This window comes from Babylonia areolata, chromosome 13 (genome assembly GCF_041734735.1).
Source record: "Babylonia areolata isolate BAREFJ2019XMU chromosome 13, ASM4173473v1, whole genome shotgun sequence".
Lineage (NCBI taxonomy): Eukaryota > Metazoa > Mollusca > Gastropoda > Neogastropoda > Buccinidae > Babylonia > Babylonia areolata.
In genome coordinates this window covers 209,814-228,184 of record NC_134888.1, presented here as the reverse complement: position 1 = coordinate 228,184, position 18,371 = coordinate 209,814, and the positions used below count along the sequence as shown (strand labels likewise).

The 18,371-nt window shown below is 43.0% G+C and overlaps 1 protein-coding gene across 3 annotated transcripts; it reads right to left on the bottom strand.

The window, feature by feature from the left end:
- Positions 1-781: 781 nt before the first annotated feature.
- Positions 782-18,126, bottom strand: LOC143288945 (uncharacterized). Of its 3 annotated transcripts, XR_013056155.1 has the most exons (7): positions 17,868-18,126; positions 15,824-15,907; positions 7,329-7,532; positions 6,587-6,820; positions 2,957-5,999; positions 1,313-1,517; positions 782-922 (listed from the first exon to the last, which is right to left on the bottom strand). XR_013056155.1 is itself a non-coding variant. In XM_076597626.1 (4 exons), the coding sequence occupies exons 3-4, from the start codon at positions 6,638-6,640 to the stop codon at positions 5,433-5,435; spliced, it is 621 nt and encodes a 206-aa protein (XP_076453741.1). In that variant the 5' UTR covers positions 6,641-6,820; positions 7,329-7,532; positions 17,868-18,126; the 3' UTR covers positions 1,931-5,432. The 3 variants fall into 3 exon arrangements, 1 of the variants encoding a protein (XP_076453741.1); XR_013056154.1 differs by lacking the exon at positions 15,824-15,907; XM_076597626.1 differs by lacking the exons at positions 782-922; positions 1,313-1,517; positions 15,824-15,907 and having other exon boundaries at positions 1,931-5,999.
- Between the last annotated feature and the right edge of the window lie 245 nt (positions 18,127-18,371).

Here is an 18,371-nt window from a genome sequence, read left to right as displayed (position 1 = left end):
CAGACAGAATTAGGTGGACATTGGAAATGTGCACAATGCCCAATCATGAGAGTAATTCGTCCCACCCCTCACTACCGCTATCACCACTATTGGTACAACTACTGCTGCATCTGTTGCTGCTGCTGTACCCAGGTAACAATCACTATTTTCATAATATATTTATATGTGGCATCAGAATCATGGATACAGATGAGTGGATCTAAATGTTTAGAACTAAAGTTGGTCGCACAGTCCAAAGCAACCAACAACAAAATAAGTAAATGAATGAATAGATGAACAAATAATACCATATTGAGTCTGTTTTATCTCTATCTCACTCTCTCTCTCTCTCTCTCACACAGACACACACACACACACAGATACATACATACACAAATATTTACCTATCTGTCTATGTACATGTATATATATGTACATATATATATATATACACACGTATATGTATATATATCTCTCTCTCTATATATATACACACACAGACACACACACACAGACACACACACACACACACACACACACACACACACACACACATATATATATATATATATATATACATACATATATATATCTGTCTGCCTATCTATATATATGTACATATATATCTATGTGTGTGTGTGTGTGTGGATTTGTTTATGTATATAGATAAACATTGAAAAACTGCAGACATGCAAAGAGACAGACAGACCTTCTCCATGACAACGTTGTACTGTCTCAACAAGCTCTGATGCCTGTTCTCCATGTTGATGTTGTTCACAGTAAAGACATGAAGCGCAAGATTTTGTGACGTCACAACTTGTTTCAACACTTGTTTGTTAAAACGGCCGTACAGGCCATGACCTCTGTGGTCGTGATGAACTCTTCCTGCTGACGTCACCACAGTCTGACCACCGTCCACTATATTGGTGCTGAGGAACCCCACCTGTTTCAACAGACCCTGTTCCCTTTGTTTCTCCTCTACACCTTCAGTACGTTCACAGCCACATTCCTCTGATAAATCTCTCTGCCCCCCCCTCTCTCTCTCTCTCAATCTCTCTCTCTCCTCCATCTCTGTCTCGATCACTCTCTGTAAAAATTGTGTGTGTGTTTGTGTGCATGTGATAGTGTGCGTCCGTGCTTGTGTGTGCGTGTTGTGCGTACGTGTGTGTGTGTGTGTGTATGTGTGTGTGTGTGTGTGTGCAACTCCCCCTTCTTCCGTTCAACATAAACTCAGTTGAAACCATGACGTTGAAAGCCCCCCACTCCACACCCCAGCAGTGGCACATGGAGAAGAAACAAAGAGAAGGATGCTGACCTGAGAAACCATACTCACCACTCTGCCTTGCTTCAGGTACACGTAACCCTTGACCCCTTGACCCTCAACCAGGGACCTGAAGGTGGCCGGCAGATAATCACGTCCCTGGTACCCTTCAGGCTCAATGTCAAGGACGGCTTGATAGTCTTCCACAGTGGCCTCCCTTAGCTTCTCGTCTTTCGGAAGAGCTTCCATGGATTGTGAGGTCATTTTGGAAAGACCTCTGGATAGATCATGCATGACATATTTTCCTAAATTTTGGACACTGTATGGTCAACTTTCATATTAAAACTTTGATCAAGTCTCTATATAAAGTATGGCAAAGGATTCAAGTGTATAACTGTGTTGAAAATTGATCTGTTAGACATGATTTATTTCACTGTGTACAAATAGACAATGTTTCCCAGTTTAAATATTTCAATTTCAAGCTTTATGTGTTATTTGTTGTTGTTTCTTTTACTTAGTTGTGTAAACGAAGTGAATCTATATATGTAACTGTGTGCTGACTGGTATATTATATAGGGGTTTGTAAAGAATTTTTTTTTTTTTATTGAATTAAAGAGTATGAAGGTGAAAGGACAGAAAAAAAACTGTGGACAGGCCTAGGACATATAGAGGCCAGTCACAAAGGGTTTTTCTATTGTTTTATTTTACAATATTAAAAGAAAGAAGACAAGAAAACAGTGCCTTTAAAAGGCAAACACAAATGTCATAAATACATGTCAGGAAGTGGATAGTAGGCAACAACATAACATAAATAATGCATATGTGTGAAGACCAAACAATGACAGCAAATGACATTCCTAATATATTTAAACAGTACAGTTACAGCAGTTGAAGCTAAGATATTTTGGTGAAAGTACAGAGACAGTATAGATTAGGTAAAGCTTATACTGTGTCAAAGTGACTCAAATGAATCAGTTATCATGTAGCACTATACTGGAGTACTAATATTATCATCTTAGATGAACAGACTATAAATAAATAAGGTACTGGAGTGAGCCGTTTAGGAGAGAGCATGATAACTGAATTACAATTAACAGACTGTGATACATATCAAATTGTTTTAACCAATAACTGATATTAATTGAACACTGTCTTGTAAACGCCGCAACAGAATACTAAACACATTTTTAAGGACTAAGCTCACTGTAACTGTGAAACTATAGTACTGAGAGTCAGTGAAACACTGTAGCAGTACAAGTGATATCAGCATGTAAAATAATATATTAATAATATAAAAGATAATAGAATCAGTGGCTTTGGTATCAAACACTGGCAAACTGAGAAACTAAATAGTAGTCAGTGCTCAATACAATGATTGGAAGAACTATCATGGCTTGACTCAGCTAGCTAATAAAGTTACTGGTTTCATCAAACATAAACACAGTAAACATGATCTGTGTTCAACATTTAAGTCTTCTCTGCTCAACCTGACCATCAGTGAGAGCAAATGGTAAAGAACACGTCACCCTAGACTGTTCTGGAACAGTCAAATAAACTGTCCATGAGCAGAAACGTCTAGAAGTGAATCATGACGACATGATGATGACTTGTGTCAAACAATAATAAAACCTGTGACTAAACAATAACGCAATTAATTGTTCTGACAAAGTTTATCAACTTAAAACAAGACCAACACATTTAAAAAGGAGTACTTACAGTAGAATGTGAGGCAGCTAGCTGTGTGCGACGACTGAGCGCGTGGACACAAGCACAACACCAGTGATTCTGACCAGCTGGAAGCCTAACAGCTTTCATTTCAAAGTCGAATTTGAGCAGCGTTACGCCACAGTTACCTCGAAAGGTCAATGGTTGGACACCATCACTGTGGTAAAACTGTCATCTGCTTCACAGCATGTGCTGTGAGTTGAACTATGCTGCTTTCAGTGTGTGTGTATGTAAGCACAACAAATATAATCTAGCAGTGATAGATACATAGATTTGGTTTTATAATGTTTTTGAGCATTTTTTTAAAATGGGATTTCTTTCAAATTTCGAAGGGCGTCACATCTGTACCAGTGCTCGAGCCAGTGAAGACAGTTGCAAAAAGGTGTCTGCTAAACTCTTGTGTGAAGCAGCCATCGTAGCCAGCTGAGCACTTGGTTACACATAAAAGCTCAGTGTTTCATGTGTGTGTGTGTGTGTGTTCAATTTCATTTAATGTTTATCCACAATACGTGATATCAGACGTGTGTAATTGCGCGCGCGCGCGCGCGCGCGCGTGAGAGAGAGAAAGAGAGAGAGAATGTATATGATGATGTGTAGAGACTCCTTGGTAATGTTTGCTGTGTCATGATGAACAGGGATAAACGAAGAAAAATGCTTTGTCATTTCTAAAGTTTATTCTGCAATATTGAAACTGATTAATGCTGACTGACTAGATAGTAAAGTTCACATCAAGGTCCAGCAAACACAAAGGAAAAAGCAGAAAAAAACAACAAAGCAGAATGTTGGATTCTTGAAGGAAAGATAAAAGACTGCCTTCAAACTCATGATCCGTTTCACGTGCTGACTGAATATATGGAAAGTGGTGGATGATACCAATTGTTGATTGTTGTATTTTTCGAAAAAGACCACTTGGGCCAATGTGCACAGTGAAAAGTTTTCACACTGAGTATAAAACACAAAAACCTTTCTGTGTATAAACTCACAATTTTAAAAAGTAATATTTAATTGAGAGAGATATATTTTGAAAGATTATTTCCCATAATATAAATTCAGAGTAATAGCCCATACAGTTAGCTGCTCCAAAGAGATATATCCATCAATGTAATTTTCATACTAAGTTAAAGAATTTCCCATTTGGACAAAACTTGATAAGAATGACTACGAGGATGACAACCTTGTTATCACTGGATAAAGACCGGATTATGGTTATCATGAGGAGTACGACACCTGTAAATCGAATGAAGAAATACCACCTTCCTCTGATACATTCAACAGTTTTAGAAATATTTCAAAACATATAATGACATAGAAAAAGACATGTAAATCAATTTTTCTGCCTCTATCCCCTCACAAAACAAAATTTCTGAACCAACGGAAGTTTTGTAAGTAAATTGATTCGTTTTGCTTTATTGTCAAGATCTTTATGTTGCTCACTTAGATGCTATTTGAGAATAAAATAGCATCGCTTATCCATAATGCATTGCCTTAAAAATATTTGAAAGGCATACATGTTTCAGCTATCTTGAGTAAAATCTCACTGAACAGTTTTTAACTAATCCGTGTTTTCCTCCTGTGATATATACCAGTTTTAACAGTGAATTTTGTAAATTTTTCTGTGTCTGACTTCATGAAGGTATACCAACAGGTCTTTATTTTACATGAAGTTTTTAGTGTAAGTAACTTTCAGATAGAAACACAAACAATGATATGGTCACGGCATATAGCTGGTAAAACACCAGCTCACTGAATGATCTGTAGACATTAACTAAATTATGATAAAGTATAAAGATGTAGTGGAAGGTTCAGTTTTGCATGTAGATGATATGGGTTTAAACTGTCAAATAGGAATTATGATGGCCTAATGATGAAGTCAGCACTACAATCTCCAAGTTATGAGAATCTAATTGACGTGCTGTTGGCTTTGTTAATACTGTCACTATCAGCCATAATATATAATAATTTACTTGTGAACTGGGAGGGCTGTAAAAGGAGCGTGATTTAATGTACATATACCAAATTTCTTGCTGTTCACACCAAAGAAACTGGGCATTATTATTCATGTCCTTGAAAGAAATGACAACAAACAATAGCAAAAAAGGAACATCTTGATTGGCTAAGAACAGTTTTGTCAGAAACGTTCCAGTTACTGATACCACAAAATCTCTTGGCTGTGCATTTGTTCTTTCTCGTTCAGACTAATCCAACTCTCTTCTGGATACATGAATACATGAAGTAAAGCTATGTGAAATATGAAAAGCCTTTGAATGTATCTGCATGCCATATGAATCAGAGTAACAGGTTGTTCTGAGGGTATTCTTAGATTCTAGACCAGGTGTGTAAAGAAGACAGAAAGGAAAATAATGTTTCAAAATACTAAGTATTCCAACCCATTTCATCATAGTGACATTGAAAGGAGAGCTGACCTGCGAAAACCATCGTTCATGAAAGAACATGTTTTCTGAAACACTCATTTCAAATCTGCTTCCAAGACAAAGAACGATTCCACTGGGATGACCATGAGTTGAATGGAAAACTGTGTTTGAAGAGTGGTTACAAGATCATGCAAATGACTTTCAGAAAACATCTTCATGATAGCCGATTTCTCTTCCGCCACTTCTGTCAGTCGACGGAGATGCCAGACCAGATGATCACACAATTCTGCATCAGTACCCGATCCAAAGAGATCAACGTCATATATTCTCCCTCTCTGACAAGGGTAATGACTCCCGCAGGACATCAACGTGATAGGGAAGTTGTTTCCCTTGCCAATGGACTCTGCACCGGCCGCCACAAAGACGGGATGTCTGCAGCTGTTGACAATGACGTCAGCGTTGTCATCCATGACCTGGAAGGGTTGTGTGCCGAGGAGAATCCTCTGCTGAGGGAAAAGGTGGGAGAGGTGGGAGGGGGGCTGACTCAGCATGGAGTGGAGCTGCTGGTATGTCAGGGGCTGTGGTGGACACATGGAATGGACTGGTCCTTTAGACAGCTCTGTGCGGACCTGGTCCACTTGGATTTCCATAAATGTCACCTTCTGTAATAGAAGTCACAGACAGAATTAGGTGGACATTGGAAATGTGCACAATGCCGAATCATGAGAGTAATTCGTCCCACCCCTCACTATCACCACTATTGGTACAACTACTGCTGCATCTGTTGCTGCTGCTGCTGCTGCTGGTGCTGCTGTACCCAGGTAACAATCACTATAATATATTTGTGTGGCATCAAAATCATGGATACAGATGAGTGGATCTAACTGTTTAGAACTAAAGTCAAAAAAGTAAATGAATGAATAGATGAACAAATAATACCATATTGAGTCTGTTTTTTCTCTCTCTCTCTCTCTCTTCTCTCTCTCTCTCACACACACACACACATATGCACACAGATACATACACACACATATCTATCTATCTGTCTATGTATATATTTGTATATCTATATCTATCTATATATGTATACACACACACAACACACACACACACAACACACACATATATATATATATATATATATATATATATATATATATATATATATATGTGTGTGTGTGTGTGTGTATTTGTATATGTATATAGATAAACATTAAAAAACAGCAGACATGCAAAGAGACAGACAGACCTTCTCCATGTCAACGTTGTACTGTCTCAACAAGCTCTGACGTCTGTTCTCCATACTGACGTTGTTCACAGAAAAGACATGATGCCGAAGATTTGGTGACGTCACAACTTGTTTCAACACTTGTTTGTTAAAACGGCCGTACAGGCCATGACCTCTGTGGTCGTGATGAACTCTTCCTGCTGACGTCACCACAGTCTGACCACCGTCCACTATATTGGTGCTGAGGAACCCCACCTGTTTCAACAGACCCTGTTCCCTTTGTTTCTCCTCTACACCTTCAGTACGTTCACAGCCACATTCCACAACTAAATCTCTCTGCCTTTCTCCATCTCTCTGCCTCTCTCCATCTCTCTCTCTCTCCATCTCTCTCTTTCTCTCCATCTATCTCTCGATCACTCTCTCTCCATCTCTCTCTCATTCACTCTCTGTAAAAATTGTGTGTGTGTGTTTGTGTGCGTGTGATAGTGTGCGTCCATGCTTGTGTGTGTGTATGTGTTTGTTTGTATGTGTGTGCTTGTGTATGTGTGTGTGTGTGTGTGCGCGCGCGCGTGCGTGCGTGCGTGTGTGTATATATGTGTGTGTGTGTGTGTGTGTGTGTGTGTGTGTGTGCAACTCCCCCTTCTTCCGTTCAACATAAACTCAGTTGAAACCATGACGTTGAAAGCCCCCCACTCCACACCCCAGCAGTGGCACATGGAGAAGAAACAAAGAGAAGGATGCTGACCTGAGAAACCATACTCACCACTCTGCCTTGCTTCAGGTACACGTAACCCTTGACCCTTGACCCTCAACCAGGGACCTGAAGGTGGCCGGCAGATAATCACGTCCCTGGTACCCTTCAGGCTCAATGTCAAGGACGGCTTGATAGTCTTCCACAGTGGCCTCCCTTAGCTTCTCGTCTTTCGGAAGAGCTTCCATGGATTGTGAGGTCATTTTGGAAAGACCTCTGGATAGATCATGCATTGACATTATTTTCCTAAATTTTGGACACTGTATGGTCAACTTTCATATTAAAACTTTGATCAAGTCTCTATATAAAGTATGGCAAAGGATTCAGTGTATAACTGTGTTGAAAATTGATCTGTTAGACATGATTTATTTCACTGTGTACAATTAGACATGTTTCCCAGTTTAAATATTTCAATTTCAAGCTTTATGTGTTATTTGTTGTTGTTTCTTTTACTTAGTTGTGTAAACGAAGTGAATCTATATATGTAACTGTGTGCTGACTGGTATATTATATAGGGGTTTGTAAAGAATTTTTTTTTTAATTGAATTAAAGAGTATGAAGGTGAAAGGACAGAAAAAAAGCTGTGGACAGGCCTAGGACATATAGAGGCCAGTCACAAAGGGTTTTTCTATTGTTTTATTTTACTTGATAGTCTTCCACAGTGGCCTCCCTTAGCTTCTCGTCTTTCGGAAGAGCTTCCATGGATTGTGAGGTCATTATGGAAAAACTTCTGGATAGATCATGCATGACATATTTTCCTAAATTTTGGACACTGTATGGTCAAGTTTCATATCAAACTTTTATCAAGTCTCTAAATACAAAGTATGGCAAAGGAATTAAGTGCATAACTGTGCGGAAAATTGATCTGTTAGACATGAAAGGATAGAAAAAATCTGTGGACAGGCCTTGGACATATAGAGGCCAGTCATAAAGCGTTTTTCTATTGTTTTTTTTATTTTTTATTATTTTTTTTTAAATTTATTTTTTACAATATTAAAAGAAAGAAGACAAGAAAACAGTGCCTTTAAAAGACAAACACTAATGTCATAAGTACAACATGTCAGGAAGTGGATAATACGCACATCATATATTACAATGGAAAGACTATCACTTGGTTTGGAGTAGGCAACAACATAATATAAATAATGCATATGTGTGAAGACCAAACACTGACAGCAAATCACATTCCTAATACATTTAAACAAGACAGTTACAGCAGTTGAAGCTAAGATTATTTGGTGAAAGCACACTGACAGTATAGATTAGGTAAAGTTCATACTGTGTCAAAGTGACTCAAATGAATCAGTTATCATGTCGTGAGTGTCCATCGAGATCAATGATGACCATTGTTGTCATCCAGCTGGGGGATGGGGGGAGGGGGGGGGATGCTCATGAATCTATCTGTGAATGCACAGATGGCTGAATAGTCCAATCTGCGCACGAAATGTTCGCTGGCAGTTGGGGCAGACAAAGACTGGCATATCATTGTCAGGGAGCTTGTTTGCCCGTGACTTTCTGGCCTGCCTCTTCTGAACAGCTGCAGCAGTCCTGTTGGCCTCGCACAACTTCGCGCCTTTGTGCACAGCAGCGCGCCATTTGTCACGGTCCACTGCAGATTCCTCCCAGGAGTCAGGGTTGATATCAAACGCTTTCAGAGAGACTTTCAGAGTATCTCTGAAGCGCTTCTTCTGACCTCCGTGTGATCTCTTCCCTTGTTGCAGCTCGCCATAGAAGAGCCTTTTGGGCAGCCGATGGTCTGGCATGCGCGCCACGTGTCCAGCCCAGCGAAGCTGGGACTGCATCAGGATGGTGAAGATGCTGGGAAGGGTGGCTTTTGCGAGCACCTCTGTGTCTGGGGTCCTGTCTTGCCACTTGATGTTCAGTAGCTTCCTGAGGCATGTTGTGTGGAAGTGGTTCAGCTTCTTGGCATGTCGTTGGTACACTGTCCAAGTTTCGCAGGCGTACAGTAGTGTGGGGAGAACTACTGCTCTGTAGACCTTTAGCTTGGTCTCAAGACTAATGCCTCTTCTGTTCCAGACATTTGCATTGAGTCTACCAAAAGTTGCGCTTGCTCTTGCAATCCTGACGTTCACTTCATCGTCGATTGTCACATTTCGTGACAGTGTGCTGCCAAGGTATGTGAACCGCTCCACCGCACTGAGTCTCTGACCGTTGACTGTGATGTTGGGCTCAACGTAGGGTTTCCCTGGGGCTGGCTGATGGAGAACTTCAGTTTTCCTCGTGCTGATGGTAAGGCCGAAGTTCCTGCTGGCAGTGGCAAACTTGTCGACGCTGAGTTGCATGTCAGCTTCAGATCCAGCGTTGAGGGCACAATCATCAGCAAACAAAAAGTCTCTGATGATGTCTGTCATGACCTTCGTTTTTGCTTGAAGCCTTCTGAGGTTAAACAGCTTGCCATCTGTTCGGTACTTTAGGCCGATTCCAACATCGCCATCTCTGAAGGCATCAGTAAGCATTGCAGAGAACATGAGGCTGAACAGCGTTGGAGCCAGGACGCAGCCTTGCTTGACACCATTTGTGACAGCAAAAGGAGCAGATGTTTCGCCATTGTCCTGGACTCGAGCCTGCATGCCTTCATGGAATTGGCTGACCAAGGAAATAAATTTCCGAGGGCATCCGTACTTGGCCATGATCTTCCACAGTCCCTCTCTACTCACGGTGTCGAAGGCCTTAGTGAGGTCGACATAGGTGGAGAACAGATCAGCATTTTGCTCCTGACATTTCTCTTGCAGCTGCCTTGCAGCAAACACCATGTCGGTGGTTCCGCGCTCTTTCCGGAATCCACATTGGCTCTCAGGCAAATGACCTTGGTCAAGGTGTGCTGTGAGGCGGTTTAGTAGGATCCTGGCAAGTATCTTGCCTGCGATGGAGAGCAAGGAAATGCCCCGATGGTTATCACAGGCTTGCCGGTTCCCCTTTCGCTTGTACAAGTGAATGATAGATGCATCTTTGAAATCCTGGGGGATCGTCTCTTCTTTCCACATGAGTGAGTACAGCTGATGGAGCTTCTCAGTCAGCACAGTGCCTCCATCCTTGTAGACCTCTGCTGGTATGGAGTCTGAGCCAGGTGCTTTGCCACTGGATAGCAGACGGATTGCTTTCTGGGTCTCAAGAGGTGTTGGCGGATCGTCCAGTGCTTCGTTGATGGGGACTTGTGGGAGACGGTCTATGGCTTCATCATTTATGAAGGAAGGGCGATTTAAGACACTGTTGAAGTGCTCAGCCCAGCGTTCGAGAATTTTCTCCTTCTCGGTGATCAAGGTATTCCCATCTGCACTGAGGAGGGGGGATGATCCTGAGGATGTGGGGCCGTAGACTTCTTTTAAGGCATCATAGAACCTCTTCATATCGTGCCTGTCAGCATATCCCTGGATCTCATCAGCTTTGTCACTCAGCCACTTATCCTGCATCTGGCGTAACTTTTGCTGAACAGTCCTGCGGATGGCATCGTACGCATCCTTTTTTGATGTGGACTTTGGGTTGCTCAGGTAGGCTTGATGCAGACGGCGTTTCTCATCCAGAAGCTGCTTGATTTCATCACAGTTTTCATCAAACCAGTCTTTGTGCTTTCTGGTCATGGGTCCCAGGGTCTCTGAAGCTGTACTATAGATCAGCTCACGCAGGGTCCTCCAGTCAGACTCCACATTCTGGTTGTCCAGAGAGGCGGATTCCAGACGATCTTCCAGCAGCTCCACAAAGGACTGTTTGATGGTGATGTTTTTCAGCTTAGCGATGTTGAGCCGTTTTGGAGCCTTCTGGCCTTGGGGGCGTCTCTTGGGCTGGATTCGAATATTCAGCTTCGAGACTACAAGGCGATGGTCTGTCCAACACTCGGCGCCGCACATGGTCTTTGTTACACGTACATCTTGCCTATCCCTTTTCCTGACGATGACATAATCGATGAGATGCCAATGCTTTGAGCGAGGGTGCATCCATGACGTCCTGTTACGGGTAGGGAGGCAGAAAACTGTGTTGGTTATCAGCAGTTCGTGCTCTGCACAGGTCTGAAGCAAAAGCAATCCATTTGGGTTGCAGTGGCCCACACCGTGCTTTCCAATCACTCCATCCCAGGAGATGTAGTCAGAGCCAACTCTAGCATTGAAGTCCCCAAGAATGATGAGCTTATCTGCTTTAGGGATAGCAGCAATGACAGAGTGAAGGTCCTCGTAGAACTTCGCCTTCACTTCATCCGGGTTGGTCATGGTTGGGGCGTAGGCACTGACAATGGTGAGGTGCTTCTGGCCAGATGCCAGTGGGAGTTTCATGGTCATAAGCCTATCGTTGACTCCCTTTGGGATTCCAGCTAGCTTGCTGACAAGTGCTGTTTTTACTGCAAAACCAACGCCAGCCTCACGTCGCTCTTCGCTTCCTCGTCCACTCCAGAAGAAGGTGTAACCAGATCCCTGTTCACAGAGCTCGCCTTCGCCTGCAAGCCGAGTCTCACTCAAGGCTGCGATGTCAATGTTGTATCTGGCGAGTTCGGATGCAACTAGTGCCGTTCTCCTTTGGGGTCTGTCCGCGTTATCTCTGTCCAGGAGAGTCCTTATGTTCCAAGCACCAATGGTGAGAGGAACGATCCTTGTTTTTTTCTTTTCTTTCTTGTTTCGACCGCTGATGTAGGGTCCCCGCCAGCCGCGGTATGCTGGCCAGGGTGATATGGAGCAGGCAATTTTTAGGGCACCTTTTCTAGCCCCTTCCTCATGCCAGGGAGGTGAGCAGTGCATTCCTAAAGAGGGCTGCTCAGACGCTCAGACGGCTGCCGAGCTCCATCGCTGCTCCTGTCGACGAAGAACGACCCTATGGCCTGAGCCGCCTGCGTGCAGGTCTGCGGCTGCGACTGCCAGTGTACCCACACCTGTCGTTTCGTCGCTCGCCTGTCGCCACAGGACTTGGGGGTGATGAAATGATGAAGGATGAAAGGTCATTTTGGATGACTGATGACTTGCGCGATGAGTTTGTTTAAAGTGAAGAGGAGTTGCGCAACGTCGACCTCACTCTCTCGTCCGGGTCCACCAATTTCCAGTGGCAAGACTAAGTCGAGACGACTGGAGGATGAGCACGGATGCAGTGGATGACCAAGATATCCTTTCGGTGTCTCATCTTGCTCTCTGCACTCCACAGTGCGTTGCTGTAACCGCCTTCGTCTCCGTTGAACCGACAGGTTTCTTCCGCAGATTCTGCCGGATCCAGACTTCGCATGCATGGGTAGACACACCCCGGGAGCCAACTGCGTGTGGCATGCACACAGCACGGTCGAGCTAGATGGCCGTCGGTGGCTCTCCTGAGCCAACGCCCTTTTATGGATCTCCATAAGGGTGTCTAGCCACACGCCTCACCAGTCCCGGAAGGGAGCGGTGGGAGTGCCGGTTTAGTCGCCGGCAACCCGACCCTGAACAGGTTGTACTGGATTACAGGTTACCAGTAGCAGATCTAATGACCTGACCTGACGGTAAACAAATGTTATAGTCATTTGAAGAATATCCAGAAGTCTACAGTTCCATCACAGGGTGTTCAACACACAGTGACAGAGATACACTGTGAAACAAATGTTACAGTCGTTTGAAGAATATCCATAATTCTACAGTTCCATCACAGGGTGATCTACACACAGTGACAGAGCAGACTGAAAGCACGCACAGTGTGTGGACACAGTTTGACCCCACAACTGGAGAAGCTGATTGTTCTGTATGCCATGCCTTTTTGGAGAGGTCCAAACCATTCAAACGTGTTAAAAAAATCCCAGAAACTGACATGTACAAATCAGAACATTCCAGTCAGTTCTAGAGAGGTGTGTGTGGCTGATGGTAGTACAAGTGACACAGTTGAGCTCTGTGACAACACTGACAATGTTGTAGATAAGGCTTGTGCCAACACCATGACTGAAGCACATGAGATTGTCTGCATCAGCAGTCTCACTGCTGTCACTGTAAATGACAAGTTGTCAACAGCAATGTCACTGACACAGATGAAAGTGTTTGTCACACAGATTTCAGTTTTTCCAGGGACAAAGCTTGTGAAAACAGCATTTCCAATGCAAACAAAAATATTCATGACAGAACAGTTGATAACAGTATCAACAGCAACAGTGAGACTGAGAATGTCATTGATGTCAGTGAGAACATTTGTGATGGCAGCATAAATGCTGTCCATGAAAGATTATGTGACAGCAGTGTCACTGAGTCAAACACACAGTTTGAGCCAGAAGTATCTTCAACACCTCATGTGAACCCTAGAGTAAGGCGTCTTCGTGAACAACTAGATGATCGTAGCCAAAAGGAAAGTGACAGTGGTAGCAGTGTGCTTGTTAAAAGTGACACAGATAAGTCTAGGGAAATGATGAAAGGAAAGCAAGCAGAACAGGCAACTAAACTGCATTCACACGCACCAGTGAAAGACAGGTCATCACAGACTGACAACAAAAAACAAGTACACCCAATTTAACAGGTGCAACATCACTGGAACTGACAGATATTTAAAAAAAAAAATATATATATATATATATGACCCTCTTCGTTCGCAAAACTATGGCAGAGTCAAGTGATAAACAGACTGTGGTTTGTAAAACAGGGGGTCTGCCACTCGTGCAAAATCACCAAACCCAGAAAACCATCAGTCATTGACAGTACTCCAACAAGGAAAAAAAGAATGAATCAGCTGAATGATATTCGGAAAGAAACTTCGGGTTCTTTGGAGGCTGACTTGGTAAAGCAGCAAAGCACAGAGCTGCGATTCTCAAAGTAAAGGAATCAGACAGAAATATTGGAAGTTGCTGGGTGTGGGAAGGAACACATTGATTCCACGCAGGCAGTGAAACTCAGCGCCACATTATCACTGAGCTGGGCAAAACTGAGGACGCTAAAGATACAGACTAGACAATTAGGATGACATCTTGAAAGCGAATAAAAAGAGAGAGAAGTTCAAAAGGAGCTAATGTGTGGAGAAGCCTAAGTCAGCCAACTTAGACATATTTAATGATCAGGTGACAAACAGAGACACCGTGAAAGCAAGATATGTTGCACGTGTCGCAGACTTACCAACGTTTGTCTCAAACACCCAAATGCTAAAGAGAATTGCTTCCTGATTTGTATTGTAGAAGCCAAAGACAGCAATGAGAACATCAGAATAGTTTTGGATCCATTCCGAGAGCAGATCAGGCGCACTAACTCGATGGACTGGAAAGGGAAAACAGTGAAATTGTTTCCTTTTGGAGACTGCGATTTTCTGAGGAAAATGTATGATTCTGAGGAAAATGTGTGGTTTGTCAGGAGCGTAGAGTTGTCATCCTTGTCTCTGGTGTGAGGCCATAAAAACAGAATTTCAGATCAGTCCTGAACACCGGACGGCAGTCCCACTTAGAACTCTGAAAAGCATAAAAAGAGACCATGCCAGGTTCAGAGAATCAGGTGGAAGGAAAGAAGATGCAAAGAATTTCAGAAATGTTGTTCTTCCCAATGTCTGGGACATGAAGGTGAATCATGTGGCTCCACCCTACCTTCACATCATTTTAGGAATTGTGAAAAAGACCCATGACCTTTTACAAGATGAGTGCTAGGACCTGGACAAAAGGATAGCATGTGCTCTAGCTAAAGAGGAAAATCCATCATTGAAAGGCACAAGTGTAGGATTCAGCAAAGCTGTCAGGCAGATGAAGCGCCTCTGTGACAGACAGAAAACAAAGACCCCTTCCTTGAGAGGCCTTGAACCTTTCAGAAAACATGAGGCACCAGTTGTAGACAGAGTAGAGCTCCTTGAGAGGCCTGTAGACAGAGTAGAGCTCCTTGAGAGGCCTTCAACCTTTCAGGAAACATGAGGCACCAGTTGTAGACAGAGTAGAGCTCCTGAGAGGCCTTCAACCTTTCAGGAAACATGAGGCACCAGTTGTAGACAGAGTAGAGCTCCTTGAGAGGCCTTGAACCTTTCAGGAAACATGAGGCACCAGTTGTAGACAGAATAGAACTCCTTGAGAAGCCTTCACCTTTCAGGAAACACGAGGCACCAGTTGTAGACAGAGTAGAGCTCCTTGAGAGGCCTTCAACCTTTCAGGAAACATGAGGCACCAGTTGTAGACAGAATAGAGCAGGTGCTGAACAAATACAACATTGTCAGACAGGCCTACTTCAGTGGTACATTTGTTGGCAATCATTGCAGTAAATATTTGCAACCAATGGTACTCAGTGATATTTGTGAGAGTAGAGAAAGGAGAGCATATGAACTGACTGATGATCATGAAGTTCACCAAGTTGCCACTGCAATCAGAAGGAAATACCTCATGCTGAATCAGCACTTTTCCATGGTGCATCAACATGTATCATCAAAAAAGCTGATCTGCAGAAATGAACTTGGTGAGATTGAAGAGGCCATCAAAACATACATGAGTCTGTTCAGGTCATACTTCAGTCATTGCGCAAATATCACACCAAAACTGCACCTTCTTGAAGAGCATTGTGTGGAGTGGATAAGGAAGTGGTGGTTTGGATTAGCCTTACATGGAGAGCAGGAGGAGCAGGAATGCAGGCCAGTGCCAGTCAGCTGAAGTGCAGGCATGGGCCATGAAAGAGGACAAAGAGAGACTGAAACAAGTGATGACAGAACAGTGGACACTGGCATCCCCCAGACTGCATGACACACTCCAAAAGAAAAGAAAAGAGAAAGAGTGATTGAACAGATTATCATCAACCGAAAATAATCACTTGACTTTCTTAGTCCACTGAACACTGTATCAAGGCAAGGCAAAATGATATTTATTCAGCGTAAAAGAGTAAGCTTATTCATCTGCTTTTCCACCTCGCCCCCATAAAAATAGAAGACAATGTATAAAAGAAAGAAAGAAAAGCATATCATGACTACCTAACATTACAAGCAATACAGTGTGTGTGTGTGTGTGTGTGTGTGTGTGTGTGTGTGTGTGTTGCAGTTGTTTTTCCACCATCACACAAGCTGACACTGCTCACCGCTCCCTTCTCTGAATGTGTGTTATTTTGTCCAGCTTGTGTGTTATTTTGTCCAGCAGTCCTCAAGCGAATGTGTGTGTGTGTGTGTGTGTGTGTGTGTGTGTGTGCGTGATAGAGAGAGAGAGAGAGAGGGAGGGAGAGAGAGAGCACTGGAAATAATTCCAGAGAGAGAGAGAGAGAAAGAGAACTCAGAACTCATTTAATTGTTGTAAAACCCATCCTACCATCTCTCTCTCTCTCTCTCTCCTCTCTCTCTGTAGTTCATCTCATTGTTTGCTTTTTTCCTGATGCTGTACTCTTTATGTGGAAATTGTTTATGTGTATGTGAGAAGTGCATGGAACGCACTTGTTTAAAAAAAAAAAAATTATTTAAATTAAAGAAAATACAACTTTTCTACCAATACAAAATTTCCGTTGTTCAAGTGCTCAATGTGAAGAGGAAGTGGATTTATACTGTTCATTGATCTCTGTCTTACTTCTCTGCCTGTTTCACAAAACAACGTTTTGTGTGTTTTACGTTTCATTTTGAATAGCTCCCTTCTCACAGTTGAATTGTAGTCAGTTTACATCTTTTGTGTGTGGAGGTTGAATAACAGCTAGTTTCCATCTTTCGTCTGTGTTGGCAGTATCACATTAATAAGTAGCAGTTATCTATATATCGTGTGAGTGGGCAGTATAACATTAATAAGTAGCAGTTATCTATATATCGTGTGAGTGGGCAGTATAACATTAATAAGTAGTAGTTATCTATATATCGTGTGAGCGGGCAGTATAACATTAATAAGTAGCAGTTATCTATATATCGTGTGTGTGGGGGTAGTATAACATTCATAAGTAGCAGTTATCTCAACAATACCGTCACATGCAAGTCCCTGCCGCCTCTGCATCGAGCTCAGTCTGACAGGCGATATCACCGCCTCTGCATCGAGCTCAGTCTGACAGGCGATATCACCGCCTCTGCATCGAGCTCAATCAGACAGGCGATATCACCGCCTCTGCATCGAGCTCAGTCTGACAGGCGATATCATCGCCTCTGCATCGAGCTCAATCAGACAGGCGATATCAACGCCTCTGCATCGAGCTCAATCAGACAGGCGATATCAACGCCTCTGCATCGAGCTCAATCAGACAGGCGATATCACCGCCTCTGCATCGAGCTCAATCAGACAGGCAATATCACCGCCTCTGCATCGAGCTCAGTCTGACAGGCGATATCAACGCCTCTGCATCGAGCTCAATCAGACAGGCAACATCACCGCCTCTGCATCGAGCTCAATCAGACAGGCGATATCACCGTCCCAGTCTGCGTGTGTGTGTGAAGCACACAGACAAGAGGCCGGCTTGGCATTACCGTCAGTGCTCGCGCGGTGTCCCCATTCAGCTCAGTGGGTGCAGTGTTCAGCTGCGCCAGTTTCATGTTACTATTTTCAACAGAGAAAACTGGCCCAACTAAAAGCTTTCCGGCCAACAGCAGTGTATGTCAAACATGATAAAACGTATGACTAAACAACAACGCAATTGTTCTGACAAAGTTTATCAACTTAAAACAAGACCCACACATTTAAAATGGAGTACTTACAGTAGAATGTGAAGCAGCCAGCTGTGTGCGACGACTGAGCGTGTGGACACAAGCACAATACCCGTGATTCTGGCCAGCTGGTAGAGTTGAGCGACCAATCGACTTCACGCCCATAAATAAGGTCATTAAATAAGGTCAAGTTGTTGGTGGTGTGGTCTTTACAACGAGCAATCGGCTTCACGCCCTTAGATAAGGTCAAGGTCAAGTTGTTGGTGGCAGTGGTCTTTACAGCTTTCATTTCAAACTTTCATTTCAAAGTCGAATTTGAGCAGCGTTACGTCACAGTTATCTCGACAGGTCAATGGTTGGACACCGTCACTGCAGTAAAACTGTCATCTGCTTCACAGCATGTGCTGTGAGTTGAACTATGCTGCTTTCAGTGTGTGTGTGTGTGTGTGTGTGTGTGTGTGTAAACACAACAGACATGATCTGGCAGTGATTGATACATAGATTTGGTTTTATAAATTTTTGGAGCATTTGTTTAGAATGGGCTTTCTTTCAAAT

Bases quoted from the DNA above. Each gene is read 5' to 3' on its own strand.
- LOC143288945 (XM_076597626.1), bottom strand. From the start codon at position 6,640: ATGGAGAACAGACGTCAGAGCTTGTTGAGACAGTACAACGTTGACATG. The intron at 6,000-6,586 runs GTCTGTCTGTCT...CTTCTATTACAG, and splicing joins ACAACGTTGACATGGAGAAG to AAGGTGACATTTATGGAAAT.